The sequence below is a fragment of the Erigeron canadensis genome, chromosome 7, assembly GCF_010389155.1.
Source record: "Erigeron canadensis isolate Cc75 chromosome 7, C_canadensis_v1, whole genome shotgun sequence".
NCBI lineage: Eukaryota > Viridiplantae > Streptophyta > Magnoliopsida > Asterales > Asteraceae > Erigeron > Erigeron canadensis.
This window is the reverse complement of record NC_057767.1, coordinates 20,866,312-20,893,629: the sequence shown is the minus strand read 5'-3', so window position 1 is coordinate 20,893,629 and position 27,318 is coordinate 20,866,312. Positions and strand designations below refer to the sequence as shown.

The window sequence follows — 27,318 nt, the reverse complement described above, 5'->3', positions numbered from 1 at the left end:
ATCGATAAATTATAAAAATTGTATGGGTGTTCTTAAAACTTCGTACTCTTTCATTAGAGATGTCATTCGATATACTTTCGACCAATTTTCAAATTCGAGGGCGTACGGCTAAGGCATTTGACTATCATACTCTATGTCTTATCACCTCCTATTACCTACCACCCCACCATCTTACTGTTGCAACGCGCGGGCATTATCTCTCGTATTATATAAAGATTATACACTCTTGTTGAAAAAAAAGTTGTGAAATGACTATTTTACCCTTAATAAATAAATTTACATCATGAGTCTTTTATCTTCTAAAGTATTTACACCACCACCTTCACATTATTCGCATTTACATCAACTTGCACCACTCAACACCGTCACCACCGTTAATAGTCGTTGCCATCTCCACCCGTCGCCGACAACATCAGACCGCCGTCGCGGCCACTGCCGTCGCATTACGCGGGTACCATGCTAGTGTTAAATGATATTTTCCACAAGAAAACCTTTGAATCACCAATTAAGTGTCAAGTCTGGACTGTCAATACATGAGACAGTCTTTGATCTTAATACCAGATGTTGACTATTTCTGTCTCCTATTACCCTTCAAAGGGTTATTTGGTAATAAAACAGTAAAGACTAGATCAGTGGTCTTTAATCTTTAGAAAGCATATACATTATTTTCTTAACATAGAAAAAGTCATGTTTTGAGTTGACATACATTCAAATTATCTTCCACCATCTTTAGCATACACACTTTGACCATGAATCTTTCTTACAATTAAATGTATTCTTGAAACGTTTTCTTGAATACATTGTATCTAAAAAATAACATGCAAATGTTCTATTGAGTTACACAATGTGAAGTAGTATTATCAAGATGCAAAGGGTTAGTGTTCCATTAACGAAGATACAAATGAAACAAGAAACCTGCGCTTCATCTTTCTTTACCTTCAACTACATCAGCTACAAATATGCACACCATCCTCGCCTTTAGAAAAAAGACGATTCAACGGGTCAAAACTAGTCTAAAAAACGTACAAAAGTAGTTATTCCATCACTATTGTAATAATACAGTTTTCTTGATCATATTTAGCATGCACACTGTTTACAGAGAATCGGAAATTAATTTAATTCTGGTAACTAGTCATGGTAGAGGTCGCTTTGACCTGTACCAGTAATTACACGTTTGTCCGAATTCTGTTACCCATCCCCACAGATCCACCCGTTTTCCAACCTCAAAACTGAAGATAAAAGGTAATGCACTCTGAGCCAGGGCTCTTTGACGTTCTAACATTGCAATTGCTTTGAAAGATATACTTGAACCCATGAGCTTCTCAATTACATCAAGCTGAAGATCACAAACTTTCGGAAGATGCAAATAGTTATTGATCTATATACCTTCCATTACAAAAGATGCAAATAAACACAGCTAAAATTGGGACTTCATAAACCTCATATTTTGAGCAGTTCACCTATATCATGATAGGGCTGACCATCTACACCAAATATTCCAGAAGAATATCAGCATTAAGTCCTTTACAAACTTAAGCACTACATGTAGAACCAGTTAGCCAGATGTTGAAAGGATCAATATCTTATACCCTTAGCTTGAAGTACATGAATTAAAGTGTAAATTCATTTCAATGATCAAAGGTACTATTTTGTGTTTTTTATAAATCTAATCCTTTCCTTATGATTTTCCTGATATATGCAGACTTTCCAAAAAAGGAACTAATGAGCACCTAGTCACCTTTTCGTGCCTGTAGGTGAACCGTAAAAACTTCAACTTAATAGTACTCTCATAGGAACCTAGTAAATAAACCTGCAAAAATATTTGCAGTCAAATTGATTTATAAACCTTAGTTGTTGTGAAGGTCCAGAAATAATAATGTGCTGAGTCATATCTTGTTTTCGGGATGGGTTCCATGTTCAAAATCACGCACAAGCTTAAGGCCCTCAAAAAAGCCTCCTAATGCCTTGATATGTGGAAACAAGGAAGTTTGCATGAAAAAGTTAAATTTTTTAGGTTTGAATTGGACGAGGTCCAAAAACAGTTGAACTTGAACCCGGACTTGGAGGATCTGAGACTAGAAAATGCCCATTATCTTCGTGATTTCAACGATGTTGTAATTGATGAGGAGAGATAAATCAAAAAAACAAAGGTTGATTTGAGTAATGGGGATAGTAATTTTATTTTATTTGGAATAGTGTAATGAGGATAGTAATTAGTAATACTCGCTTGTTCCACGATGTGGTGAAGGAGAGGTCTAACAGTTCTCAGATTGAGAATTTGAGACTGTACATGATGAGCAGAATATTGCTCATAGGGTGATTCAGTTTCATCGGCTTTTTTGTTGACCATTATATGAAATTTATGGGGTGCATTGCTCAGGTGTCTCCCTTAATAAGCAGTGGGCTGTTTGTGAATAAACTTCATCGACACAGCTGATATCATGATTAGAGAGGTTACCAAAAAAAAGAAGTCAAGGCTGCTATGTTCTCCATTGGAGATGGAAAATTACTGGGCCCGGGCGGCTTTTTCAGCTGCTTTCTTCAAGAAATCTTGGGATATTAGTATTAATTGGGGACTACATGGATACTTCATAGGTAAACGAGGGCTAAGACAAGGAAACCCAATGTCTCCATACTTGTTCACACTATAGAATGTATCAAATAACATGCAAATGTTATGTTGAGCTACACAGTGCACACTATGAAGTAGTACTACCAAAATGCAGAGGATTAGTGCTACATTGACACTTGGCGGTTGCTAAATGAAAATACAATTGAAACCTACGCTTCATCTTTCTTTACCTTCAACTACATCAGCTACAAATATGCTGCCAGAATCGCACCATCCCCCCAAAACATCCCTGTTCTGACACTGCAGTATCAATCATAAATTTTGTGAAAATACCAAACAATAAGTACATCATTATATAAGTATCAAAATTGAATCTTTTGATTATAGAGGGGTTCGGATTTTCGTAAGCAAAGCAACCAACTCCCTTAATCCTAGTTCTTTAACCAAGTAACCAACAGGTGTCTCTTTGATCGAATATAAATCTACAGAAGTATCATGCACTAAGCTTCACATAAGAAGTGCCAAGATGGGTCGGGTTAACTTGGAAACACGTTTTTCATCACTTTTTAAGATATCAAATATATAAGTTAATTAATCAAGTAAAGACAACATTATTAAAATAACAGAATGGATCAATAATACCATATCTACTTCACATAACCAGCCAACATTATCACTAGATCCAATTATAGATATGAGAACTTTGATCTTAGCATTCCCAAGATATTGCCAGAACAATGAAATGAAGATCAAAGAACTGAAAAAAATTCTACAAAAATAAAGAGAACTGAAATGTTGCAGAAGAAGATACGATTACCTTACTAAAACCAAGCCAATTTGAATCGCCTCTAAATGAAAACGCTTTCTTATTTTCTTTCCATTGTCCACAAAATACCTGCAAAGCACTCATCCATGACGAATTTTTAGGATAAATTAAGTAGAGGTAGCAAACTTTAACCTACTTACTCATGAGCAAAGTCGAAATAGTCAAACGGGTGAATACAAAAAAAAAAAAAAGAAAAAGAAAAGAAAAGAAAGAGGTAAAATGAAACGGGCCAAATGGATCAAAGGACTAGCAGTAATTAGGCGGCCCAACCATAAAGTTGTGGATTCAAGTCTCAATTGAGACATACATGCAAAATGGGTGTGTGGATTCAACTCACCTTCGAAAAAACGAGGGCTAAACGGGTCAAAATTCGTCCAAAAATGCGTACAAAAGAAGTTAATACATCACAATTGTAATGATATACAATTTGCTGAATCCTATTTAGCATGCACACTATTTACAAAAAATTCAAAATTAAAGTGATTCTGGTCAACTAGTCATAGAAGAGGCTGCGTTGACATGTACCAGTATTTACACGTTTTGTACCAGGTCTGTTAACCAACACCACAGATCGATCCTTATACCCACCTCAAAATTGAAGTGAAAAGGTGATGCACCCTGAGCCAGGGCTCTTTGACTTTGCAAAATGTGATTGCTCTAAAAGTGAGACGTGAACCCATGACCTTCACAGTTACAAAGGTGTAACCTTGTATCAAGCTCAATATCACAAAATTTCAGAAGTTTAGGTTACCCACCTCATAATCAACTCCTTGGATGTAGGCATAATTAGAGTCAACTGAAGAGAAAGATATCCCAGTTATCTGAAAATATAAAATATAACTTCAGAGTTAAAAGAACCGAAAAATGTTGCAACTATTATGCAAGCACCCACTAGTTTTCATGGATATCAAGCAATATTTAACTTCACATAGCAATGACAATATTTAGAAAACTAAGAAACTTTCTAACGATCTTTATTTTGTCATTGATCTATTTACCTTCCATTAACAAAAGATGCAAATAAACACAACTAAAACTGGGACTTAACCGACCTCATATTTTGAGCAGTTCACCCATCTTGATACAGCTGCCCATCTACACCAAATAGATCAGAAGAATATCAGCTTTGAGTCATTACAAACTTAAGTACTTCATATAGAACCAGCAGGCAGATGATGATAGATTCAATATCTTAAAACCTTAACTTGCAGGAAATGCTAATTAAACAAACAAGCTAAATCACAAGAGTACAAGAATTGAAGTGTTCATTTGTTCAACTTTCAACAATCAAAAGTGCATTTTTGTGTTTTTTTCAGTATCTACCCCTTTCCTTCATCCTTAAGATTTACCTTGTATGTTCAGAAAAATAATTTTAAGATCAGTAAGAGCATACACAACCTGCGGGGATCATAGATAGTCATAGTACGATCAGATCCACCAACTGCAATATTACCACTTGAGGAGTTGCAAACTGCATATAATACGTCTCCAACTGAACCACAAATTCTGTGCACACACCCACCTTTTTCTTTTAATCTCACGTCCCATATTGACAGCTGGAAGAGATCGAAGAAATAAGAAATTACATAACAATTGAAATGATTCAAAGAGATAACCCATTGCATTATTTATCAGACAAATAAATATATGAGAGTTTTCCACACACACAAAAAAAAGGGAACCAATGAGCACCCGGTACGATAACGAAGCTCCCTACATTAAGATGACATTTTCCGACATTAAATCCTATTTTCATTTGGCAACATGGGATTCACCACTTTCTATAACTCATAAAAGGAGTCCGTGGTTGCATAGCGAGGGCCTCACAGATCCTTAGAGCAAAAAAGTTTAACAGGCTCAATCAACATTTCAAGCTCTTCTATTCTATAGGAATTGATGAAAATACTCCTGAACATGCTTAGTTAGTATTTGAAGTACCTGGCAGCCTTCTGTAACAGCCAATATTGAACTCTCATTGCCACTGTATAAGTTTTGTACAAAGTTTACTGCTGTAGGGTACCACAATCTGCAATGAGAATGCAACATTAGGCGACACTCATGCCAGTTTCTTTTTATTTAGGTCCAGAGTGTGTGAAAATGGAAAGATCTGATACTCTATTATCACTAATACCAACATGAGTGACTTCTTTTTATTTAGTCACATGTTTACATTTTTTAGGATCCAATTTTTTTTCTTTTGGTTAGGTCCCTATTAATGAAAGGAAAGCACCATATGGACATAAAACATAATGTCTAAACAAACTGGCCTCAAGGCTTTCCAAATTTCAACTGATGATGCTAAGCAACTTTCACTACTTAAGGCATAACCAAAAGAGTGACAAATAGCAAAACAGCTACGAGTAAATGAAAATGTTTCAACATGTTCCAAGTTTTAAAATTTCTTCTGAAATTTTAAGGGTGAAAGTTGGTTATATCACCAACCAAACACAGACCTAACAACTGTTTGGACTCTAAGAAATTGGATTGAAACATAAAATTTCATGGATTTGTCCACTAGTATTAGAATCAAGAAGGTGGTCAAAGTTGGATAAAAAAGTAAATCAAATGAAGACGGTTGGAGATTACAAAAACAAAATTATCTTTTGCTGTCTGAAATGTGATACTCTTCTTTTTCATAAAGGGACCATCTTTCTACATGTTTAAAAAATCCATGATATCATCTTCGACTTCCTTGCTACTTGATATTGCATATGATTATCTATTGATAGAGGGGTCAGGGGAATACAAGTCTCAATTTCAAACTATGAAACTAAAGTATATTCAGGTGGGCAGTTAATAAAAAAACTCATGTCATGTTCATGCATAAAATAATGCTATTACGTCTGTCTTAGCAATAAATACTTCCATTGTTGGGTTGTCCCAAATATGTGACAATTCCTTTTTACATAATTTATGAATCAAAAAATCCTTTTTGGCAAGTCAAATGATTACTTTATACTTGGTCCAGAACTTTTCTTTATTTATGCAGCAATCAACCACACTTGCAATTAACTTGATCGCTGGACCTAATAGAGCTTCATATTTTTACGACAACAACGCTTTTGTAATATGTACCAACTACCAAAGTGTAATGAACAGAAAAATGAGAAAACTTACGTACGGAAAGTCCGAAGATGAAGATCCTGATCATATACATCAATACTCTTGCCAAAGCTATGAGCCACAGCAGTCTGAAATATCAAAGATCAGTCGAGCTTGCAGATGCTAGAAAGAATGATGATCAAATCACTTTCATTTGTTAATAGCAAAAGTCAATTTTCAACAAGACCAAAATTACAGATATTCCGTTCTACTCTTAGTGGATTAGGGCTTGTTCCATTAGGTCGCCTTGGGGATCCATTTATCTCTAATTCGTCCAAAGGTTTATAAAATTAGTATCTCGTTCTAAAAGAAAAGGAGTCAAAACAGATTTGAAGTTGCTCCATGTGTAATTTTAATGCACAAAACCTCCTACATAACATTAATCGAAGCATGGATTATTATTTAAGAAATAGAAATTTTGCAAACATAGTTGACAGACAATGGACCTACCTGTTTTAACCAGAACCCATTACCCACCCTCTTGCCACCTCTACCGATGTGTATGCAAAATGTTTCCCCATTACTATTTTTTACAGCAAGCTGGCTTCCTACGACATCAGTGTCTCTTATAGTCAACAAAGTCAACAAAATGTGTGCGGTTTCAAAATCATCCACAATGCTTAAGGCAACATTAGAATAGTCTAGCATGAAATGGAATTCACGTTAACCACTCTAGATTTTTTAAACACTCCTTCAAATATAACATGCTTGCAAAATATAGAGAATAGAGCTTAGGCCATTCAACAGTTTAGACTTCCATGACAAGTGGTAGAAAGCTTTTGTGGTTCGGCCATTCTTCTTGTCTACATTTCATAGGACTCAACACTTACAAAGTAGAGACATGGGTTCTATGGTTTTATGCATTTATAGTATTTAATGTTATGATGAGACTTTTACAATGACAATATAGAGTAAAACATACTAAACATGTTTAATCATGTAAGATGATATACAAATAAGTTATCAAGTCAATGTGGTCATGTAATTGTTCAATGTACTAGATATTCCGTGTGTGAGATTTTTGTGATATGATAAATATAGACCATAGAGAAAAACAGTTAATAGAACAATTAAGTATATTAAGTTCATAAAAGATCATAAGTTGTACCGTCGACCATTGACTTGGACTAAAGGAAAGCCCTGCCCACCCAGCTTCTCCGACTCCAAAATCCCGAGGTGATACAGAAAACGTAAGCCTTTCAACATCTGAAAATTAGCTAAATACATGCATAATTGACTTTAAAAAAATGGAAGATAAAATTAATAGGGAACCAGATATGCTACTTGAACATTAAAAAAAAACAGAAAAATGGTACCTTTACCATTACTGTCCAATCTGGAAACAATAAGATGTCCATAGGAGTCAACACTTCCCAATATTAAGCAATCACTATCTACAGATATTGAATCATAAGATTAACAAACTGAAAACACAACAGACCCTATTACACTCCCTCACTTCCCTTTCATAGTCAATATGTCATACTAAGACTAAATGTCAAATGAACTAAATTTTCAAAATTAAAGCAAAAATATCAACAAAGTGACAAACACATAAAAGGAACAAGTATGGTATAGGTACAAGTTTGACACTCAAGATTTAATATATGGACAATGTCAGCTAGCATAAAAGAAAGTGAAAAAGAAAAGTTACTTTCATGAGAAATATTTTAACTAAACAATAAATGCAGGACACATACTCTCAGTTTCATTCAATACTATAGTCTGAATTTCTGACCGATGAGGGCAGCGGTTCACAATGGCGGAGTCCAGTACCTTCAAATATACAAATTACTGATTAGTGATTACATATGGTATATTCATGATTAGTTTAGTTCTTTTGGTCTGTAAATCTTTGATTTTGATGCGTTGTAAAGGGTACATCCCTCAGACATTATATCTTTTGGTTCGTGTAAGTAAAATTATAGGGGGTGTTGTGATCTATGTCATGTGCTACATACTATGTTTGTTGTGCACCTCGTGTTTCCTCTTTAGCAGGGTGTTACAGAAATTAGTGTGTGTGTATATATATATCAAAGTCTGATTGATTTGAGGGTGGGGTTGAGGTAAAATGAAGCACAGTCAATCTACACGAGTAATGACATAATCTTATTAAAGCTCACCTGAGTTAGTTCAGGTATAAGGAGGCTATCCTTTCCTTCGTCAATTGAAGAATCTTTCAAAGAGACCTACAAAAGAAAAGAAAATTTTGGAAATATGTTGAAATCAAACGGCAAATCATGATAAACTACAAACCAGGCCAACATAGATTAGGAGATACAGGTTCATATTTTCTTTTACCTCCCCATTTTTCGGGGTTTCTCTTACAAGCATGACATATTTTCACTTGCCATTTCATAATTTCATTTATTCATGTGTCAAGATTATAGTCTCGTATTAAATAACGTACTCGATATCATGTTCGATACTTTAGATACAATCACACTCGGAAAGCGCTTAGAAGTGCTAGGTCGGCATTTTGAGGCCTATACGAGACACAACTCTTTCAGCTAATCAGTAAGTAGTAATGTCCATCTAACGGCAAGAATAACTAGCATGACTTCCTATAATTATTTTGCCAAATAATAAACTAAACAGAAAATGCAATATTTACTAGGACTGATTCTTAGTTAATAAGAGCGTGTGTGTTGATGTTTTCTTTGTTTTAGGCTTTGAGCATTGTTTTCTCAAACCCGGATAATTTATAAGTCTCAAATTTTGTGAGCAAGGAAACAAAGTTATAAGAGAGAAAGATAACCAAAAGGCGATAAACATGGACACCAGAGGCCACATAAAGCCAGCAAGAAGTTCCATCTTCATTCACCTGACCACATCACATATTATTATTATTATTATTATATATAAATCATCATAATTAGGAATGAAGGAAAGGTAAATACACACATATACATACATGAAGGGAGAGGCGATTGGATTGAAGATTGGCGGGAGAAGGAAAGTCAATGAGTGATGAAGGTATTATCGCTTTCTTTAGACTCCGGGCTTCCAACATCTTTTCTTCTTTCCTTCTAAAGTTTAAACTGAAGAGGCCGTCGTTTGGATTTCAAAATTCCGTTTCATTGTACTCCGTAACTTTTTTTTAAGATTCCATTCACACTCACTCTATCAAATCACCAGAGGTGTATAACATAAGCTATATTATTTTATAATTTACAGTTTTACACCAATCGTTCCAAAAAAATTCCATTATATTTCAACTAGTCTTAAACCACAAAAATCTCATTGACTTGTGATACCTTAAAAGAAGGTTATTAATGTTGAGTATATCTATATTTATATATTATAAAGCAGATTCTTTCCAGATTTTCAACATTGAAATTTTCAATATTGATTTTAAGTACATCCCCAAAATACCCCTCTCTATCTATTTTATATTTATCTAAAATAACCATAATACCCTTTCTCTCTCTTCAAATCTCAACCAATCATCTTTTTTCTCTCTCCTCCATAAATCATTTATTCCTCCAATTCATTCAAAATCTTTTATCTCAAAAATCATACGTCGATAAATTATAAAAATTGTATGGGTGTTCTTAAAATTTCATGCTCTTTCATTAGAGATGTCATTCGATATACTTTCGATGAATTTTTAAATCTGAGGGCGAAGGTCGTAGGCATTTGACTATCACACTCTCTGACCTAGCTATCACCCTCACCATCTCACCGCCGCAACGCACGGGTACTTACTCACGTTATATTATAAAGCAGATTTTCCCTAGATTTTCAACATTGAACTTGAAATTTTCAATATTGATTTTAAGTACTTTCCCAAAATGTCCCTCTTATTTATTCTATATTTATCTAAAATAACTATAATACTCTTTCTCTCTCCTCAAATCTCAACCAATCATCTTTTTTCTCTCTCCTCCATAAATCATTTATTCCTCTAATTCATTCAAAATCTTTTATCTCAAAAACCATACATCGATAAATTATAAAAATTGTATGGGTGTTCTTAAAATTTTATGTTCTTTCATTAGAGATGTCATTCAATATATTTTCGATAAATTTTTAAATCCGAGGGCGGAGCCCGTACGGCTAAGGCATTTGACAATCATACTCTATGACATATCAACTTCTATAACCTATCATACTCTATGACCTAGGTATCACCCCACCATCTCACCGCCGCAACACACGGATACTTGCTCTCGTCATTATTGAATTTGATGTCATTAAGTTTTCAAATGCTCCAATAACCAATGATGATTAAGCCTTTTATAGCCTCCTTTTCTTCTTTAGTCTTGCCCGATAGCTCGTTAATATCAGTAGGTCTTTTAGCTCAAACACAAAAAAAAACGTCGTATTGCACCAATAACTAATAAATTTTACTCCATAACTAATAAATTTTATTGTTTGTGTTGAAACGAATTAATCATTCTATTGACTGAAATCCTAACTAAAAATTATGTTAGGTATAAGTTTGCTAAAAATTATGTTATGTCAAACAAAAAGGTTTTAGTTCTTGTGATTATATTTTATTATTGATGATTGTCACACTTAAATTTCAAAAAGATAATTTTATTTAGAAATTTGATTATAAAACTTCTCACTTCTTAATTTTTAATTCATAAAAAACATGAAAATTCAATCATTTATATATTATATTACAAGATAGACATCTAGAGAAAAGGTAGCTTAAGGAAAAAAAAAAAAAAAAGATAAAATTTCGTTTTTGATTTTTTTTTTTTTTTGCTTGTTTTTCTGATTTTTGATTTTTTAAAAGTTTTTATATTCTTTTTTTTTTTACATAAACTCAATCAAAAAAAAATTTCAAACTTAAAAAAAAAATTTAATAAAAAAATACAACTTAGCATGTGTAAATATCTACAACGTGTATACATGTTATGGTAAAAAATCTATATATGTATAGAAATTTGTTTATTTTTTAATTTTATTTTTTATTTTTTTGGAATAGGTTTTCACTAATAAAAATTAAAAATGAAAAATACAGAAGAAAAATTAAAAATTAATCTTATTTCACTTCTCTCCTTAAGCAAGTTTCTCATTTGATCTCTCCTCTTCAGCCCTTATATGCATATAAATTTAAAAAAATTAGTATGTGATGGTTTCGACAATCAAATCTTAGATATCTAACAGCTACATAATCCTTTATATATATATATATATATATATAGGATCTAGGTAATGTAAAATAATTAATAATGTAAAACATATAAAATAATAGGTTTCTTTTCACTAAAAAATATTGTGCATCATTAAAATTATCGTGCATAATATATACACTTGTGCTTTGAGGAATTTTGTGCATCAATTTTTTCATGATTTAAGGGTTACGATATTATTTTATTTGTTTTACTTTAATACTTGTTTTACAATAATTAACCCATATATATTGAAAAGTTATTTTAGGAACCCAAGAATTGCAGGTTCTTTTAGGAACTTTTTTCATCAAGCTTAATCATTGATTATTCGTTGCATGGTGATTGTTTTTTTATTGTCTTTGAGTTATTCAGGTGTAATTTTGGATTTTACAATTATGTACAAACATGGATTATCATCCATTATATAATTTTGGAGACGTGAATTTTATGATCACATGTGCACGAATAATGATATGATCACATGTAAGCAAGTCGATCATATGTATGCAAGTATTATATAAAATAATGTTTTTATGCGATTGGTGATGATCAAATTTATATAGATGATTAAATGAAATTTTTAATCAAGTATATAGTCATATGAATCTGTGCAAACAATCATATAGTATATAATTCTAATTTAAAGAAGGTTCCTAAAAGTTCCCGCAATTTTTAGGGTTCTTAATACAACTTTTCCATATATATGAAAAAGTGAGTATAAGGTTGTCTCATACCTAAGCTTAGGTATGAACACCTCACATATCATATTTTTTTTACATTTATTGTATAATAAATAAATCACATGACCCCCACGAATTTTATGGTTAAAAAAATTGTATGTGAGAGGTTCCTTACACAAGCTAAGATATGAGACAACCTTATATTTACTCCCCCCCCCCCTCCACACACATACACACATATATATAAGGGTATTCACACAATGTGGCGCAACGGTGGTCTTGTGGCGGCGACATTTATTGGTGTATAATTGATCTAAAGATATTTCATGTAAGGGGGTAGTGAAGATTTTTCAAAATACCAATGGAGTGAATTATTTCATAAAGAGTAGAATGGTAATATCGTATATAGAAATAGTCAAACTTTTCAATAAGGGTTTAAATCGTTATACAAGGTTGCTGTTAATCGGTACTCAAGCGATCTAGAGCAGAGGTCCTCTAATTGATTGGAATTTTTATATTGTTACATAAATTTGAAATAATTACCATATAACTTTCCTTAAACCCATCATATAGATTGTGAAAATGAATGATTTTAACAATTTTTCAAAAAACTTATCGTCCCTCATAATCAAACAAATAAACACCAATATATAAACTCTTGAATCAGGTAAAAAATAAAGCGTGATTGGTGATTCATTAATAAGGTTTTTGATTTTGGAAGAATTTATCTAAATTCAAGTCTCACTTTACATATTATAAAGGGTGGATATTCTTCGAGAGTTTTGATTTCACCTCAAACAAGTGTGTAGTTTAAAAATGGAAAAATGATCCGTACTGTATAATTTTACCTATCTTAAATACTGTCATGTTAAAAAAGTTATAAATACTTTTAAATTTGATAAAAATACATAACTATCTGAATTTTACATATGTATTAAAAGGGTTTTGATCATTTGAAAACTAAATTTTTCGTGAAAACTAAAAAACTGGCCAAAACACACTGTGATTTGAATTTAGCACAATGTGTTTTTAATTTTTTTTAGAAAACACATTATGTTAAGTTCATATCACAATGTGTTTGAACAATTTTCTGATTTTCACTCGTTATAAAAAACACACTGTGATTTAAAACTTAACACAATGTGTTTTTGGATTACACAATAAAAAACACAATTAAAAGTTAAAACACATTGTGCTAAATTCAGATTATATTGTATTTTGGTCAATTTTCTAATTTTTAAAAAAAAAAAATTAATTTTTAAATGAAGTTTATTAAAATACACATGATACTAGTACTTTTTAAAGATGTAGACTAGAATATCAAACCAAAACGTAAGAATTGGGGCTTCAAACGCGGCTCAAACCTGGCCGTTTTGTGATGATAAATATTGTCCCCACAAAACAACCCCTAGTAAACGCAGCTTCTTCCCAACAATACCCTAAACTAACATTTGAAAATCAAAAGCCACAAACAAACCTAAACAAAATGTCACAACAACCAGAAACCGGAGAAGTTGTCGAACGTCAAATCCAGGTTTCGATCAGGCAACACAAATAACCGAACAACGTAACGCCTATCTGCGTCAGGCCATCGAAGCTCAAAGGAATCAACTATAAAAAGTTCATGGACTTGTTCTTGCTGCTGCTCTGAATGTGCCTTTAGACGTACAGGCAGTAAAAAACGCCATTGAAGCTTCAAATGTTGTCAAGGAGACCGCTGAGCAAGTCCGTCTGGCAGCCAAAAATGAGTGGGAGTTTGCCGTTAATTAAGGATCTTGCCGGACATCTTGGCTTACAACCAGATGAAACTCCACGACCAGAGGCTTGAAGAGTAAATGGATTTAGTTTTATTAATTTAGGCAGTTTAAGAACTAACTGATCCAATTCCAATTGTTGTTGTTTTCTATTTTGTTTATATTAATCAAATGGAATGTGGTTTATTTATATAATATATTATTATATGATGGTTATTTCTCTTTCTTTTTATCTTTCATCACACCCTGATATCTTTATTATTATTGTTTGGTCATTTGTTTTGATTTTTTTTTTTTAACTCTTTATTGTGTGTTTTGATTGAATTATGGAGGTAACGATCCCAATTCCCAGCCCCCCTTTTTTATGGTCACTTTGATTAGAAGTAGCTTGTTTGACATCATAAATTAAGCTGTTTTTTTAGTTTATGTGTTTATGGGCAACGTTTGGATGTAAACATGATTCATACACAAATTAGTTTTAAAATATAGTTAGAGATGTAGGTGATTTTGTTGACCAGTTAACGTTCGTACGAGCACATTATATGTTTGTATGCAGATAGTTACATTTGACCGAGTAGGCGAGTCACTTGGGGCTGTAGAAATACCAATTAAAGCTGCAACATTCTTGACATTTGCGATTTGACTGTGTATATTTATATTTCTAAGCTATCATTCTGTCTTTGCCTATTGAAACCAACTAAAAACTCAGTCTTGCTATAACTGCTCTAATTATATGTTGATGTAAAGCTATCTTGTAGTGTCTTTCAGATTCTAATCCGACATTGTATCTTTTTACTTTTTTTTTCCTTCACATCTTTAGTGTTTGATGCCAGCTAGACTTGCGACGTGGATCAAAGAAGTCATTAGCCGGTCCTCCTAGACATGATTTGTGCTGAAACTTTGCGACAACAGCAACACCGTGTCTTATTTGCTTCTTGTTGGTGGGAGGTACTCTTTGGGACTATTGTCACTTTTGTCACGGTATCTCATTCCCTTTGCTTCACATCTGATTTGCTTCGCTAAATACTTGTAGTGACGCATTAGCGTGTCTATATGATGGACAAATGCTTCCACTATTATGAAGCTTGCCCTTCCTCCATGTGTCAGCTACTGCTGCCCAATCCATCTTTCTTATTGTGTTAATACATCGGCAATGCCTGTATAACATTTGTAGTCTGTGCGCTTTGTTGAATCCAGTGATCATGAGAAAAGATTCACTATGCTTTTTGAGTTCTGATATCAAGTTCTTGCTTTTCATTGCTTAGTCTCTTATTGGGATTTTTGTGCAAAATGAGTTGAGATAGTTATGTTTAGTATGGGTTCAGGTCTAGGTGTAGGCCTAACCATTAACCCAAATTCTAGATTTTTTTTAATTTGGTATATTTTGGGACATTCAATAGCTATTTAACTGATGTATGTGTGGTAATTCCCTATGGGGGCTCTTTACCCAAATTCTCAAAGATCCATATTTCTCAAATTACAGGTAAGAGGACCCCTTACTTCTGGAATTGTAAGTATTATCTGTTTATATATATTGATACACATCATTTTGTTGCAAAGAGGAACCTCGCTGCTGGGGATTGCTTGTGTCTTTTTATCGCAGATTTAGCGTTATCCTTATCAAAACTTTTAATTTTGATTTGTCAGAGCTTAACATTGAATTTTGTCAAATATTCTAGGGCCAATGTATCCATTGAAAAGTATTTAGTATAGCATCTATTGTCCGCCTTTGGCCTACCTGTTTAGGTGTATATAAATGTATCATGTATCGTTTATAGTCTTATAGTAGGAAAAAGCAATGCACAGAATATAAAGAACATTAGTTTTTCATGGTATAAGAGCATTGCTCTTGATCTTGATTCATCTGCTGCCTGCTTAATTTGGTGGAACACTAGCTGCCTCTATCCTCTTCCATATTGGAGACAAGTATTTATGTCTACTTATTTGGTTTTTTTGTCTGATCTATGATCTTGTTGGGTGGATTTCATCTGGTCGCTGAAGCTGAGACTAGTCGAAATGTCGAATCATTTGCTGTCTCTCTCGACTAGATGGTTCATTTGGTTGATTGCTTGCTGATTGTCCTTGGATTTATGACTGCTTGTTTCTTTGCCGGTCCCGATCATTGGTTATATAGATTCCGTACTCAGGCACTCATGCTAACGGTAATCACATGTTTCTTTGACTTCTTGATTTGCTATTAGTTTTACTTTGATTTTATTTGATTGGACTAGCGTTGACGGGCTATTGTTGTTAGTCTGGGCTACTGTTATTCCTGAACTTTGTTTTATTATTGATAAATGGTGGATAATACTTCTGATTTGAACATTTAGCTGATGTGGCTTCTTTCAACAAGCGATCACATTCGTCCCTCGATTCTGAAGATCAGATTTCTTTTCATACGTCATCTTCATATTCGGGTAATCATGCTTGTCTTAATACATTTGTTATTCTTGGATAATAGATTATTGTGCTTTCGATCACATAGCAGGTAATAAAGATATATTGACCAAACTTGCTTCACCTAAACACCCCTCAATTAGACTTGCAAATAGTAACAATATACTTGTTCGAGACACGGGTCAGCCCTAACCTTAACACTTGTGTGATGTGCTTTACATGCCAACATTTCCCAATCATTGTGTTTTTATTGAGCTTGGCACTTACATAAGAGCATCATGGTCCATACTGATTAGAAATTGAAGGGTTAGTATTGGATATCCACAACCTGTTTGAAACATACATAGCTAGAATATCTAAAGAAAATAAAATAATTGAGCTCTTTATTGAAGACTTCAAATACTTGGATTTATTATTGAAGACTTCAAATACTTCATCTCCTTTGTCGACAACGACTAGAATAACTTGGATTTATTTGCTTTGATCATGCTTTGAAATTTATCCTGTCTAGTTTTGTGCGTCCCAATCATCCTGGCCGGAACTTGTACGCAGCACTTGTACGGAGGTGCATCTAAAATAACTTGGATTTACATGCAAATACGCGGGCTATACTTAATCCCTTTAGTTCAAGTTGATCAGCACCCATGAAAAAATTGAACTTATTGTCTTTTTGAATTTTCGATTAGTCTGGTGTGTATGTTTGAATCCTGAAAGTTTATTTGAAAACAGGTGTTTATGAAGTTCAGTATGATAGCTACTTTATGTTGGTCAGTATATTTGTTTGTCGATGCTCTATATTTTATGGATACAGTTTGTCACCAAGTTAGCAACTTATATTTATTTAATTAGTTTCCTAGCTAATATAGTTGTCAAAAACATGATTATATTCAATTGAAGGGCATAACTTGAATGTTCTAATTCTGATGCTCAATATTGTCTGTGTGATACCTTACACTTCATTTTTACAAGATTGGGTTGGTTGGTAACTTTATTTACGTACATGTAGTAAGGATGCTTAATTAAGGAAGAGTTGCAGCTGCTTCAGGAACCCGGATCCTACGTTGGTGAAGTTGTCAAAGTAATGGAAAAATCAAAAGTTCTAGTCAAGGTTCATGCCGCCGTGGTGCCATGCACATTAAATATTCATGACAAGTATATGTATAGTTTTGCGTATATATGTGGTTAACTCGTGTTATAATTTTCTTTCATCATGGATTTTTGCAAATGACTAAGTAATAAATTATAATATACGTGCAATAATAAACCAAGACAAAGATGATATAATGTTGAAATTCAGAGCAGATTAATGAATTTTTTTCATTAAATCAGATAAAAAGCTATAAAAGAAAAAAACATACCAAAAAAGAAAAGTTAAAGATTTACATATGCATTGTAGGGGGTCAGATTGAACTACAACAAACCTACAGATGCTTTATTGCGAACTCTCTGCATTTGCACTCCAATTAATCGTCCAGGCCTATTCACGAATCACGATAATGGATTTATATTTCAATTTACACAGTGAGGTGTCACTGCATCAATGGACAACCTTGATAATCCCTGATAAAAATAAGAAATGAATATTTATGTGAGACTAGTCATTTCATCGAACACCTACGTATGGCTCTAAAATTATAACACTAAATTTGTATAACTATAGAATAAAACTCACTAATAAGTGACAACAAATAACTTAACTCAGAAAATGAATCAAACTTTACTAATTACAATGTGATTCCTAGATTATAGAATCAAAAGGCATTGCCTTCTATACTATTTGTTTTTTTTCCAAATTTGTTTGATGATCAAGGTATTGATAAGACCGCTTACGATGAACGGGTTAAGTTTTGTGACTACATACGCAACATCACAATATAAAATAACCACCAATTTGCATGCAAATAATGGTAACAAGCCCCTTTTAATTTTATTTGGGCCCATTATCATTTTTTCAACAGTCCAATTTCATTTTTATTGGACTCGTTTTTGTTTTTTTAATTTGGCTTGACATATTTAATTCGTTTTAGGTTTTGATTTATTAAATTATTTCCAATTTTGTTAACAAAGATAACTTATTTTAATTGGATATTTTTATATTTTAAAAAAGTTTGTTACATTTTAAAAATATATATTATTATACGTGAACTGTTATTACATAATATATATACGTAACAATAGTAGGTAGGATTCGAATATATACACTTAATTATCTGTGAATATTAGCTTGCAATACTTATTAATTTTTATTTTTATTTCAGATCATGTTTTATTGTTATAAATAATTTTGTCTCACTTATTATTTTCAATGATTTTGGAAATTTAACTTAACTATGTTTGTATTATCATTTTGTGTTATTTTTTTAATTTTTTTTTCTGTCATACTTATTATCTTTTATAATTATATATATATATATACTAAAAAGTAACTTTTCTTTGTGAGAGGAAAGTTACTGTAGCTAAAAGTACAAGCGGTGCAACATAAGGTACAACCACCCCAAAGCATACATAAAATAAAAACAATTAATAGCTTTAACGGCCGTTAAGTATACTCACAAAAAGTACTACAAATCAGGTCCTTTTTTTAACGTCTGTCAACTTTCATATTTAAATTACAACTCCTTAAACATTAGGTACAACCCATCTGAAGCATTTATATTGCAAAAAAAGTGTTTTCCTTTATTATTTTTACCGCGTAACTTTTACTTTTTAAACTTTCGTCACGGAAACGTTGTTTCTTACTTTTCCCCGTTTTACTTTTTCCCACATAACTTTTGAGTTTTTAAATTTTGTCACGAAAGCTTTGTTTAAAGTTTTCGTTCTTTTGTTTTGTTTTTTACCACATAACTTTTGGTTTTTAAACTTTTGCCGTCAAAGTTTCATCTTTGCTTTCATTTTCTTTGGTTTTTTAACATATAACAGGTTTTCTTAACTTTTGCTACAAAACTTTAAAATTTTTTGTATTTTTTTCACCATAACTTTGATTTTTTTAAGTCTCGTTCCGAAAGTTTCTATTTTTTCCCCTTCTTTTTACCACATAGATTTTGGTTTTATACTTTTGTTACTAAAGTTTCATTTTCTTTACTTTTTATTACAACTTTTAGTTTCTTAACTTTTGACATAAAAATTTAGTTTTCAGCTTAATGATTTCTAAGTTTTATCATGAGAGTTTTGTTTTTCTTCCGGGGCAACGCCCGGATAGAAATGCTTGTTTATATAATATCTTAATGTGTTATAAAATTATAATATCAAATTTCTCTAATGTATAATAGTTTATTCATTAAAAGATCAATATCAACTCAATTTTTTATAATATTATTAAAAACATATTATAAATTTTATATTGTCCAAAACATAATAAATATAATGTTTTCTGCTGAATGACATATCTCCTTTGAAATAAAGACGGAAGTAACAACAAAATCTATAAAGTACAACAACAGGGCCCAATCTCTGCACGGGGTATGGGGGAGGTAAGCTGTAGACAGTCTTACCTCTACACAAAGGTAGAGAGACAATTCGATAGGGACCTCCGGCCACAAAATCTATAAAGTAAAACATGTAAAAGTTGTAAATCTTGGAGGACCAAAAGGAAACTTAAAAACAAGGAAGGAAGGGAAGGGAAGGCATTTCTTGAAGAACAAGTGAAAAGTGAAAACCGACTCTCTCAAGTAAATAAATCAAACACATCATCATATCATATATTCGATAAAAACATACTCAAACAGACGAAGAACAACAATGGCGACAGCTGAAGTAGCAGCAATGAATGAATCAACAGATTTAAAAAACAAAAAAGAACAACAAGGATGCAGTTCAACATCAGGTGAAGGATTGAAACAATATTACCTGCAACACATACACGATGCTCAGATTCAACTTCGCAACAAGACCCAAAATCTTAATCGCCTTGAAGCCCTGCGTAATCAATCAAACTCCGAAGGTATATATACTTTTCCCTTTTCTTCACTCTTCTCTTAATATTTAATAAAATAAAATTCAATAAACCTGGTCTGATTTACTAATTAATTAAAGTGTATGATTTTGGTTTATAATATAGTATAGATATACAATAAGGTAATTAGGTGTCAATTCTAAGTTTCAAGCCAAAGAAAATAAGCAACAATACAATTTCTTTTAAGGGGTGATCGATATTTGGCTTATCTAACCAAGTTTGATTTTGGATTTTGTTTTGATTTTCATGAAAACTGAATTCGATTTTTTTCAGTTTTTGAATTAAAACCAAACCGCATTCAAATTCACATATCTGTTCGGTTTGTGTAAACTAAATTTGCTTGAGGGTCTTTGGTTGTTGGGTGTGTTTTAGGCAAGGCCACACTCATCTTTCTGATGATTGTTGCATATTTTGAACACAGCTTTTAAGCCGTAACTGAACCCACGAAACTCCCATAATTTTATTGACTACTAATAACAGGGCATTTGGATTATCTTATTATTTTTGGCTTATCCAAGGATTAAAAAGGAGGCAATAGTCCCATTTTTACCACTTATATATCTGAGCTAATGGCCTTATACTTAATCCCATAAGTTCAAGTTGATCAGCTCCCAGAACATGAAATAATTGAGCTTATTTTATTTTTGAATTCTCAATTAGTCTGCTGGATGTTTGTATTCCGAAAGTTCATTTGAAACAGGTGTTTATGAAGTTCAGTATGATAACTACTTTATGTTGGTCAGTATATTTTTTGTTATTTGAACGACACAGGTTGTCACCAAGTAAGCAACTTTATTTATTTAGTTACCTAATATAGTGGTCAAAACAGGATTATAAATTGAAGTGCATAACGTGAATGTTCTTATTCTGATGCTCAGTATTGTCCTTATGTGATACTTTACACTTCATTCTTACAAGTTGGATTGGTTGGTACTTGGTAACGTTATCTCTTAACATCTTACGTACATGCAGTAAGGATGCTTAAGGAAGAGTTGCAGCTGCTTCAGGAACCCGGCTCCTATGTTGGTGAAGTTGTCAAAGTAATGGGAAAATCAAAAGTTCTAGTCAAGGTTCGTGCCACTGTGGTGCCGTGCACATTTAATATTCATGACAAGTATATGTATAGTTTTGCATATACATATCAGATTTATAACCTAGATTTCATTTTTACAATTACTTGTGCTAATTCTCAGGTGCACCCGGAGGGTAAATATGTGGTTGATATTGATAAAAGCATCGACATTGCTAAGATCACTCCAACAACCAGGGTTGCACTTAAGAATGATAGCTATGTGCTTCATTTGGTTTTACCAAGCAAAGTAGATCCTCTGGTGAACCTTATGAAAGTCGAGAAGGTTCCTGATTCTACATATGACATGATTGGTGGTCTTGACCAGCAAATTAAAGAGATCAAAGAGGTTCTTACTTCTTCTTGTGCCATTTGTTCTTGGAAAATCTCTCCTTTTGCTATTGTATAATATTATATATAAGTTTATGGTGTTCATGGATTACATTTACCCATTCTCTGAACACTTTCAGGTTATTGAACTTCCAATCAAACATCCGGAGTTGTTTGAGAGTCTGGGTATTGCTCAACCAAAGGTGCTTTTATGTTCTGCATCTCCAAATTCCCCATTATAATGACAGTTTCGTTTGTGCTCCCAACTATTGTACTTACTCTGATAACTCTTTTTTAGGGTGTTCTTTTATATGGGCCACCAGGTACTGGGAAGACATTGTTGGCCAGAGCTGTAGCTCATCATACTGATTGTACCTTCATCAGGGTCTCTGGTTCTGAATTGGTACAAAAGTATATCGGAGAAGGCTCAAGAATGGTTAGGGAACTCTTTGTAATGGCCAGGTTTGTAATCTGCATTTTGTGCCTATACATGATTCCACGGCTTTCATATATGTTTGCCTTTCTGTTATTCACACATAACCGTAAACCTTCCTTACATTTAAGCTTTGCTCTACTTATTGAGAATACACAAATGTCAAAGATGATAAAATAAGGTTTTATTGACTATGTAATTATGGAAAACAATGAAGGTGACAAATTTTAGATCCCTAAGATTTGTGTTTATGTTAATAAGGATTAAATGGGTAACCTTGGGAGACTTTTCTAAAATGAAACGAGTCATAAGGTCTAAAAGGCTGAAAGTGTCCCAAAGTGTATCTAAATGCCTACAGTTATGTAAAAAATTTAATTTATTATAATACCTTAATAATAGTTTGAAAAGGAAAAAAAAAAGAGTGTTGGCTGGTCAACACGACCCTCCTTTGATAAAAATTACCCTTTCTGGCTCAACCCTGACATAGGATGCTACGTGCTGACCCACCTACTATGAGACCTTTAGAAAAGTTTGCAACTTTCAAATATGGATCTCAACAGATTTTTGATGGGAATTATGTTGAGATTTACCCTCTCTTTAGCGTAATGCGATACGAGACTTCTTGAATACGTGGACAGTTTGTCATTCAGCAAGAGAAGATGAAAACTGTGGCCAGGAAGTTCCTTTATTAGTTGTTTGTTCACATTTAGTTTGCTATGTACCATAACTCTTGCATTAGTTGATTACCATTTTCTTTTTTAATTTCTGCATTTTCAGTTTCAGAGTTGATATGCTCCTAGTTTTTTCTTCTGCTACTGTCTCTGCATATCTCTTAGAAAGTTTGCTTATTTTCTCTCGTGCAGGGAACATGCCCCATCGATTATTTTTATGGATGAGATTGACAGTATTGGATCGGCTCGAATGGAGTCAGGAAGCGGGAATGGCGACAGTGAGGTCCAAAGAACCATGCTGGAGCTTCTTAATCAATTGGATGGATTTGAAGCATCAAACAAGATCAAGGTACTTTTTGCACTTCAAGTTTGAAGCTAATGAATAATCAGCTCTGTAGTTATAATGTTAAATAAAATCTATGTTACACATGTCTGTTTAATGTTCCCAGGTTTTGATGGCTACAAATCGTATTGATATACTAGATCAGGCCCTTCTGAGGCCTGGAAGAATCGACAGGAAGATTGAGTTTCCAAATCCAAATGAAGACGTAAGTATTACTCGTAGTAGTTATAGTCCTGCCTTTCTGTTACTTATACTTGTTCCCCTTTAGTCAAAGTTGCAACTTCATGTCCTTCATTATTTGTTAAAGTTGGCAAAAGAGGCAAGTCAGGTGGGTTGGCTATCAGCTCAAAACAGGTAGTACGTTAGTACCTAACACGGGTCAAAAGGCCATAATACTTGAATCTCATTTTATAATTATTCACCAAATAGTTATCTGTTAGTTTGATAAATTTTTAAATACATAATGTGTTTTTACAAATAACAAATTACCTTTTGAGTAAACTTTAGGAGGTTGAATGCAGTAAAACACACTTTGCGTGATGTTTGACCTTTTTTCCGTTTCATTCTTTACTCCCGTACTTAACCCATTTGACTTGTTGAAGGTAATAATACATAACTTGTATCAGTTGAAATTTGCGCCTGAGTATTCCTTCTCTAATTTCTGATTGCTTCCACCCGATGAGAATGCATCTCCCATAGGCTTTGGTAGTTATCTGATGGTTTATATTGTGGAAGTGGTATAATTTGTCCAAAATATTTTAAGCCTGACAGTATATCGTAATTGTTTGATGGGCGTTGATTAATTTTATAGAATCTAATCAACGGATTTTTGTGTTTTTTTTCTTTGATATTAGTTTGCGTAAATATTTTTTATTGCTCTAATTTACATACGTCTACCTTACAGTCGAGGTTCGATATCTTGAAAATTCATTCAAGAAGGATGAACTTAATGCGTGGCATCGATCTGAAAAAGATTGCTGAGAAAATGAATGGTGCTTCTGGTGCAGAACTTAAGGTTAGCCCCTGTCATGATTCTCTGTAAGCTTTCTGCATGAACCGTCTTGATTTTCACAAGCAAGCTCAGGTTCATGTTATCAAAACCACACGGGGACCTTCCCTGCTGTGTTTAGCCTGCAGGTTCCAAAATCACGGGTTGGGTGATAGGTTAATTTTTTCTGTACATTCTTTGAGTCAGTTAAATACGATAACGAAAAGTATATTGTTTACGAAAAACATGATTTTGGGTGACTTTTGGCCCATTTGATCTGTTATCATTTTAAGCTAATCTGGTTCTATATGCTTGACCGGAGACAAAATATTGATCTGTTATTTTTGACCCAGTAGAGATAAAATATTATTTGAATCTACCCATTAACCCATACATAGTAAATGGGTTGAAAGTCTTACCTTTGAGTTAGTTACTCAGTTTATCACTTTCCTTTGAACTCTTGCTTGTTTTTCAATAGAAAGTAAGTTTCATTTGTTTCGTCAATTTCTGACTGTTCATTCTATGTGTTCCGTCTTCATTTCTATTCACATTTTACAACACAGATTTGCAAAACGAAGTTTTTAAAGGGCTTAAGCAAGTAATACACTAACATCACCAGACTGATAGTTAAAAGTTTTGACGGGCCTTTGATTGGTTATAAATGATAATGGGAAAGTTGGGGTTTAATTGGTTTTACAGGCAGTTTGTACAGAGGCGGGGATGTTTGCTTTGAGAGAAAGGAGAGTCCATGTGACACAAGAAGATTTTGAGATGGCAGTGGCCAAGGTCATGAAAAAAGAAACAGAGAAAAACATGTCACTGCGCAAGCTCTGGAAATAAGTGCTATCATTGATACGGAGAAGAGATTTTTTTTTTTTTTTTCAAAAATGGATTTTGGTATGGTGAGTGGTGACACACCATATCTGAGAGCCATGACTTATCTCTCTCACCTTTTGCACTTGTTCATTATGATGTTGTGTAGCTTAGAGTCGACTTCACCTTTTGCACTTGTTCATTATGATGTTTTGGGAATTTGGGGTCCTTGTTCTATTATTATTGGAGACTTCAAATACTTCATCTCCTTTGTAAACAACGATTCTAGAATAACTTGGGCTTATCTGCTTCGTTCATGCTTTAAAGTTTATTGTCTTTAGTTAAGTTTTGTGCATATTTTCTAATATAACTTGGATTTTCTTGCAAACTTATTCTGTCTTCGTTAATTTGAATGTGTCCACCGCCACCTATGGTCTTGTGGGACAAGAGGAATATTTTTTTAATAATATTTGTGTACTTTTGTGGTTAATTTATCTTCCTTGACCTTTTCCCTTTCTCCCATACTTAGGGGACAGGAGTGGTCATCGACATGCCCAACGGCATGACATGTCGCCGAAGGAACACCGGCGCCATTAAGCTAGCATGGTAGCGGCATGAGGGTCGGCGGGTTGAAAGCCCTGCGAGGGATGGCAATTTTCGAACGTTAAGAGGAGCGTGGGGGAGCGTTTGTGGTGGGTCCATGAGCATCTTTTGATCGTTTGAAGCATAATTAAAAATAAATAAATTTCCTACCTCTTTATCTATAAATACACATCATTTTTAACTAAAAAATCACCAAACAAAAAACATATCTTCACATTTTCACCAAAACAAACACCACATTACTAAAAAATGGATTCCTCTTCCTCATCTTCTTCATTTTGTGTTCTCACGGAGTTAGACAAATTGTCTACGGGGAGTACTTTTGAGTTCTTTAACCAAGTGTACGCCGAGCTTGAAGATACCGGCACCTCTACCGACACTCGTAGGTATATCGATCGAGACCGGGAAGAAGCTTACGCGATACTAATGCGTGACTACTTCGTTGAAGACTCAAAGTTTGACGAACCATTTTTTCGTCATCGTTTTCGCATGAGCAAGAGGTTGTTTTTGAAGATTGTTGGTGATATTGAAGCCAACTTTAGTTACTTTAAAGAGGGGTACGACGCACGGGGTAAAAAAAGTTGCGCCGCTCTTCAAAAGTGCATATCGGCGATCAAGCAACTGTCTACGGGTGAACCTTCAGACGCGTATGACTAGTATTTATGTATGGCTGCTAGAACTTCACGCGAGAGCATGGAGTACTTTTGTGATGCGGTCGTCAATTTGTATCAAAAGAAGTTCTTACGTAGGCCTACATCTCATGACTTGGCTCTCATCACACAAGCTCATGAAGAAAGACACCACATTCCAGGAATGCTTGGTAGTCTTGATTGTACACACATCGAATGGGGCAATACACGAGGGGTGATCACAAGGTACCTACTATTATGATTGAGTGTGTTGCTTCTTATGACTTGTGGATTTGACATTTGTTTTTCGGTCCTGCTGTATCGAACAACGATGTCAATGTTTTGCAGCAGTCGCCGTTGTTTCAAAACGAGCGTAATGGATCCGCGCCAGACAGTTCATTTAGCGTAAATGGACATGACTACAAGCGCGGTTACTACCGATGGAATCTATCCTAGGTGGGCTGCGTTTGTTAAAGCTTATCCTCATCCAGTGGAACAAGATGAAAAGAAATTTAAAAGACTACAAGAGGCTGCAAGAAAGGATGTTGAGCGAGCCTTTGGTGTTCTCAAGGGAAAATGGAAGATCTTGGACCGTCCCCTCCGGCTATGGACAAAGGAGAAGATCAAAAAAGTCGTCGCTGCGTGTACTATACTTCACAACATGATCATCAAAGACAACGGGCGGGCGATATCACCGGTTCATATTATGGATCCACCGGTGCCAAAAGTTTATAACCCGGAAGCAAACTGGGAGATAATGGACGAGAACGTGCATCATCGGCTCCGATACGATCTCACGGCGCATGTATCGGCTTTAGACTTATCATTCCTTGACGATCCAGCGATGCAGCCACCATCAGTTGCGAGTTTGATTTAGTTGTCTTCATTTTAGAATTTTAGAATTTAAATTTATGTACTTTTTAATTTATGTTTATGTAATGTTTAGTTTAATTTGAATGAAATATTTTAAGTTTTTATTAAAAAAGAAATTGTTTGATTAAATTAAATGAAATATAAAAAAAATTTGGGA

The 27,318-nt window shown here is 33.7% G+C and overlaps 3 protein-coding genes and 1 long non-coding RNA gene across 4 annotated transcripts; 3 read left to right on the top strand and 1 right to left on the bottom strand.

Moving 5' to 3' along the window:
• Window positions 1–2,607: 2,607 nt before the first annotated feature.
• On the bottom strand, window positions 2,608–9,649 carry LOC122607756. Its single transcript, XM_043780789.1, has 13 exons — window positions 9,415–9,649; window positions 9,259–9,324; window positions 8,624–8,689; window positions 8,201–8,276; window positions 7,817–7,894; window positions 7,609–7,706; window positions 6,516–6,589; window positions 5,337–5,424; window positions 4,797–4,954; window positions 4,451–4,493; window positions 4,154–4,219; window positions 3,390–3,467; window positions 2,608–2,872 (listed from the first exon to the last, which is right to left on the bottom strand). Exons 1-13 carry the CDS (start codon window positions 9,511–9,513, stop codon window positions 2,789–2,791), a joined length of 1,074 nt encoding a protein of 357 aa, XP_043636724.1. The 5' UTR covers window positions 9,514–9,649; the 3' UTR covers window positions 2,608–2,788.
• Window positions 9,650–15,900: 6,251 nt separating this feature from the next.
• LOC122607737 lies at window positions 15,901–17,705 on the top strand. The gene is made up of 3 exons (XR_006325084.1): window positions 15,901–16,222; window positions 16,391–16,477; window positions 17,464–17,705. It is a non-coding gene; the product is annotated as an uncharacterized LOC122607737 (long non-coding RNA).
• Window positions 17,706–20,113: 2,408 nt separating this feature from the next.
• On the top strand, window positions 20,114–25,401 carry LOC122607736 (26S proteasome regulatory subunit 8 homolog A-like). The gene is made up of 9 exons (XM_043780765.1): window positions 20,114–20,397; window positions 21,382–21,479; window positions 21,603–21,827; window positions 21,949–22,011; window positions 22,107–22,270; window positions 23,105–23,261; window positions 23,362–23,460; window positions 24,160–24,270; window positions 24,943–25,401. Exons 1-9 carry the CDS (start codon window positions 20,196–20,198, stop codon window positions 25,081–25,083), a joined length of 1,260 nt encoding a protein of 419 aa, XP_043636700.1. The 5' UTR covers window positions 20,114–20,195; the 3' UTR covers window positions 25,084–25,401.
• Window positions 25,402–25,908: 507 nt separating this feature from the next.
• On the top strand, window positions 25,909–26,697 carry LOC122609073. Its single transcript, XM_043782132.1, has 3 exons — window positions 25,909–26,216; window positions 26,337–26,534; window positions 26,637–26,697. The coding sequence occupies exons 1-3, from the start codon at window positions 25,909–25,911 to the stop codon at window positions 26,695–26,697; spliced, it is 567 nt and encodes a 188-aa protein (XP_043638067.1).
• Window positions 26,698–27,318: the final 621 nt, after the last annotated feature.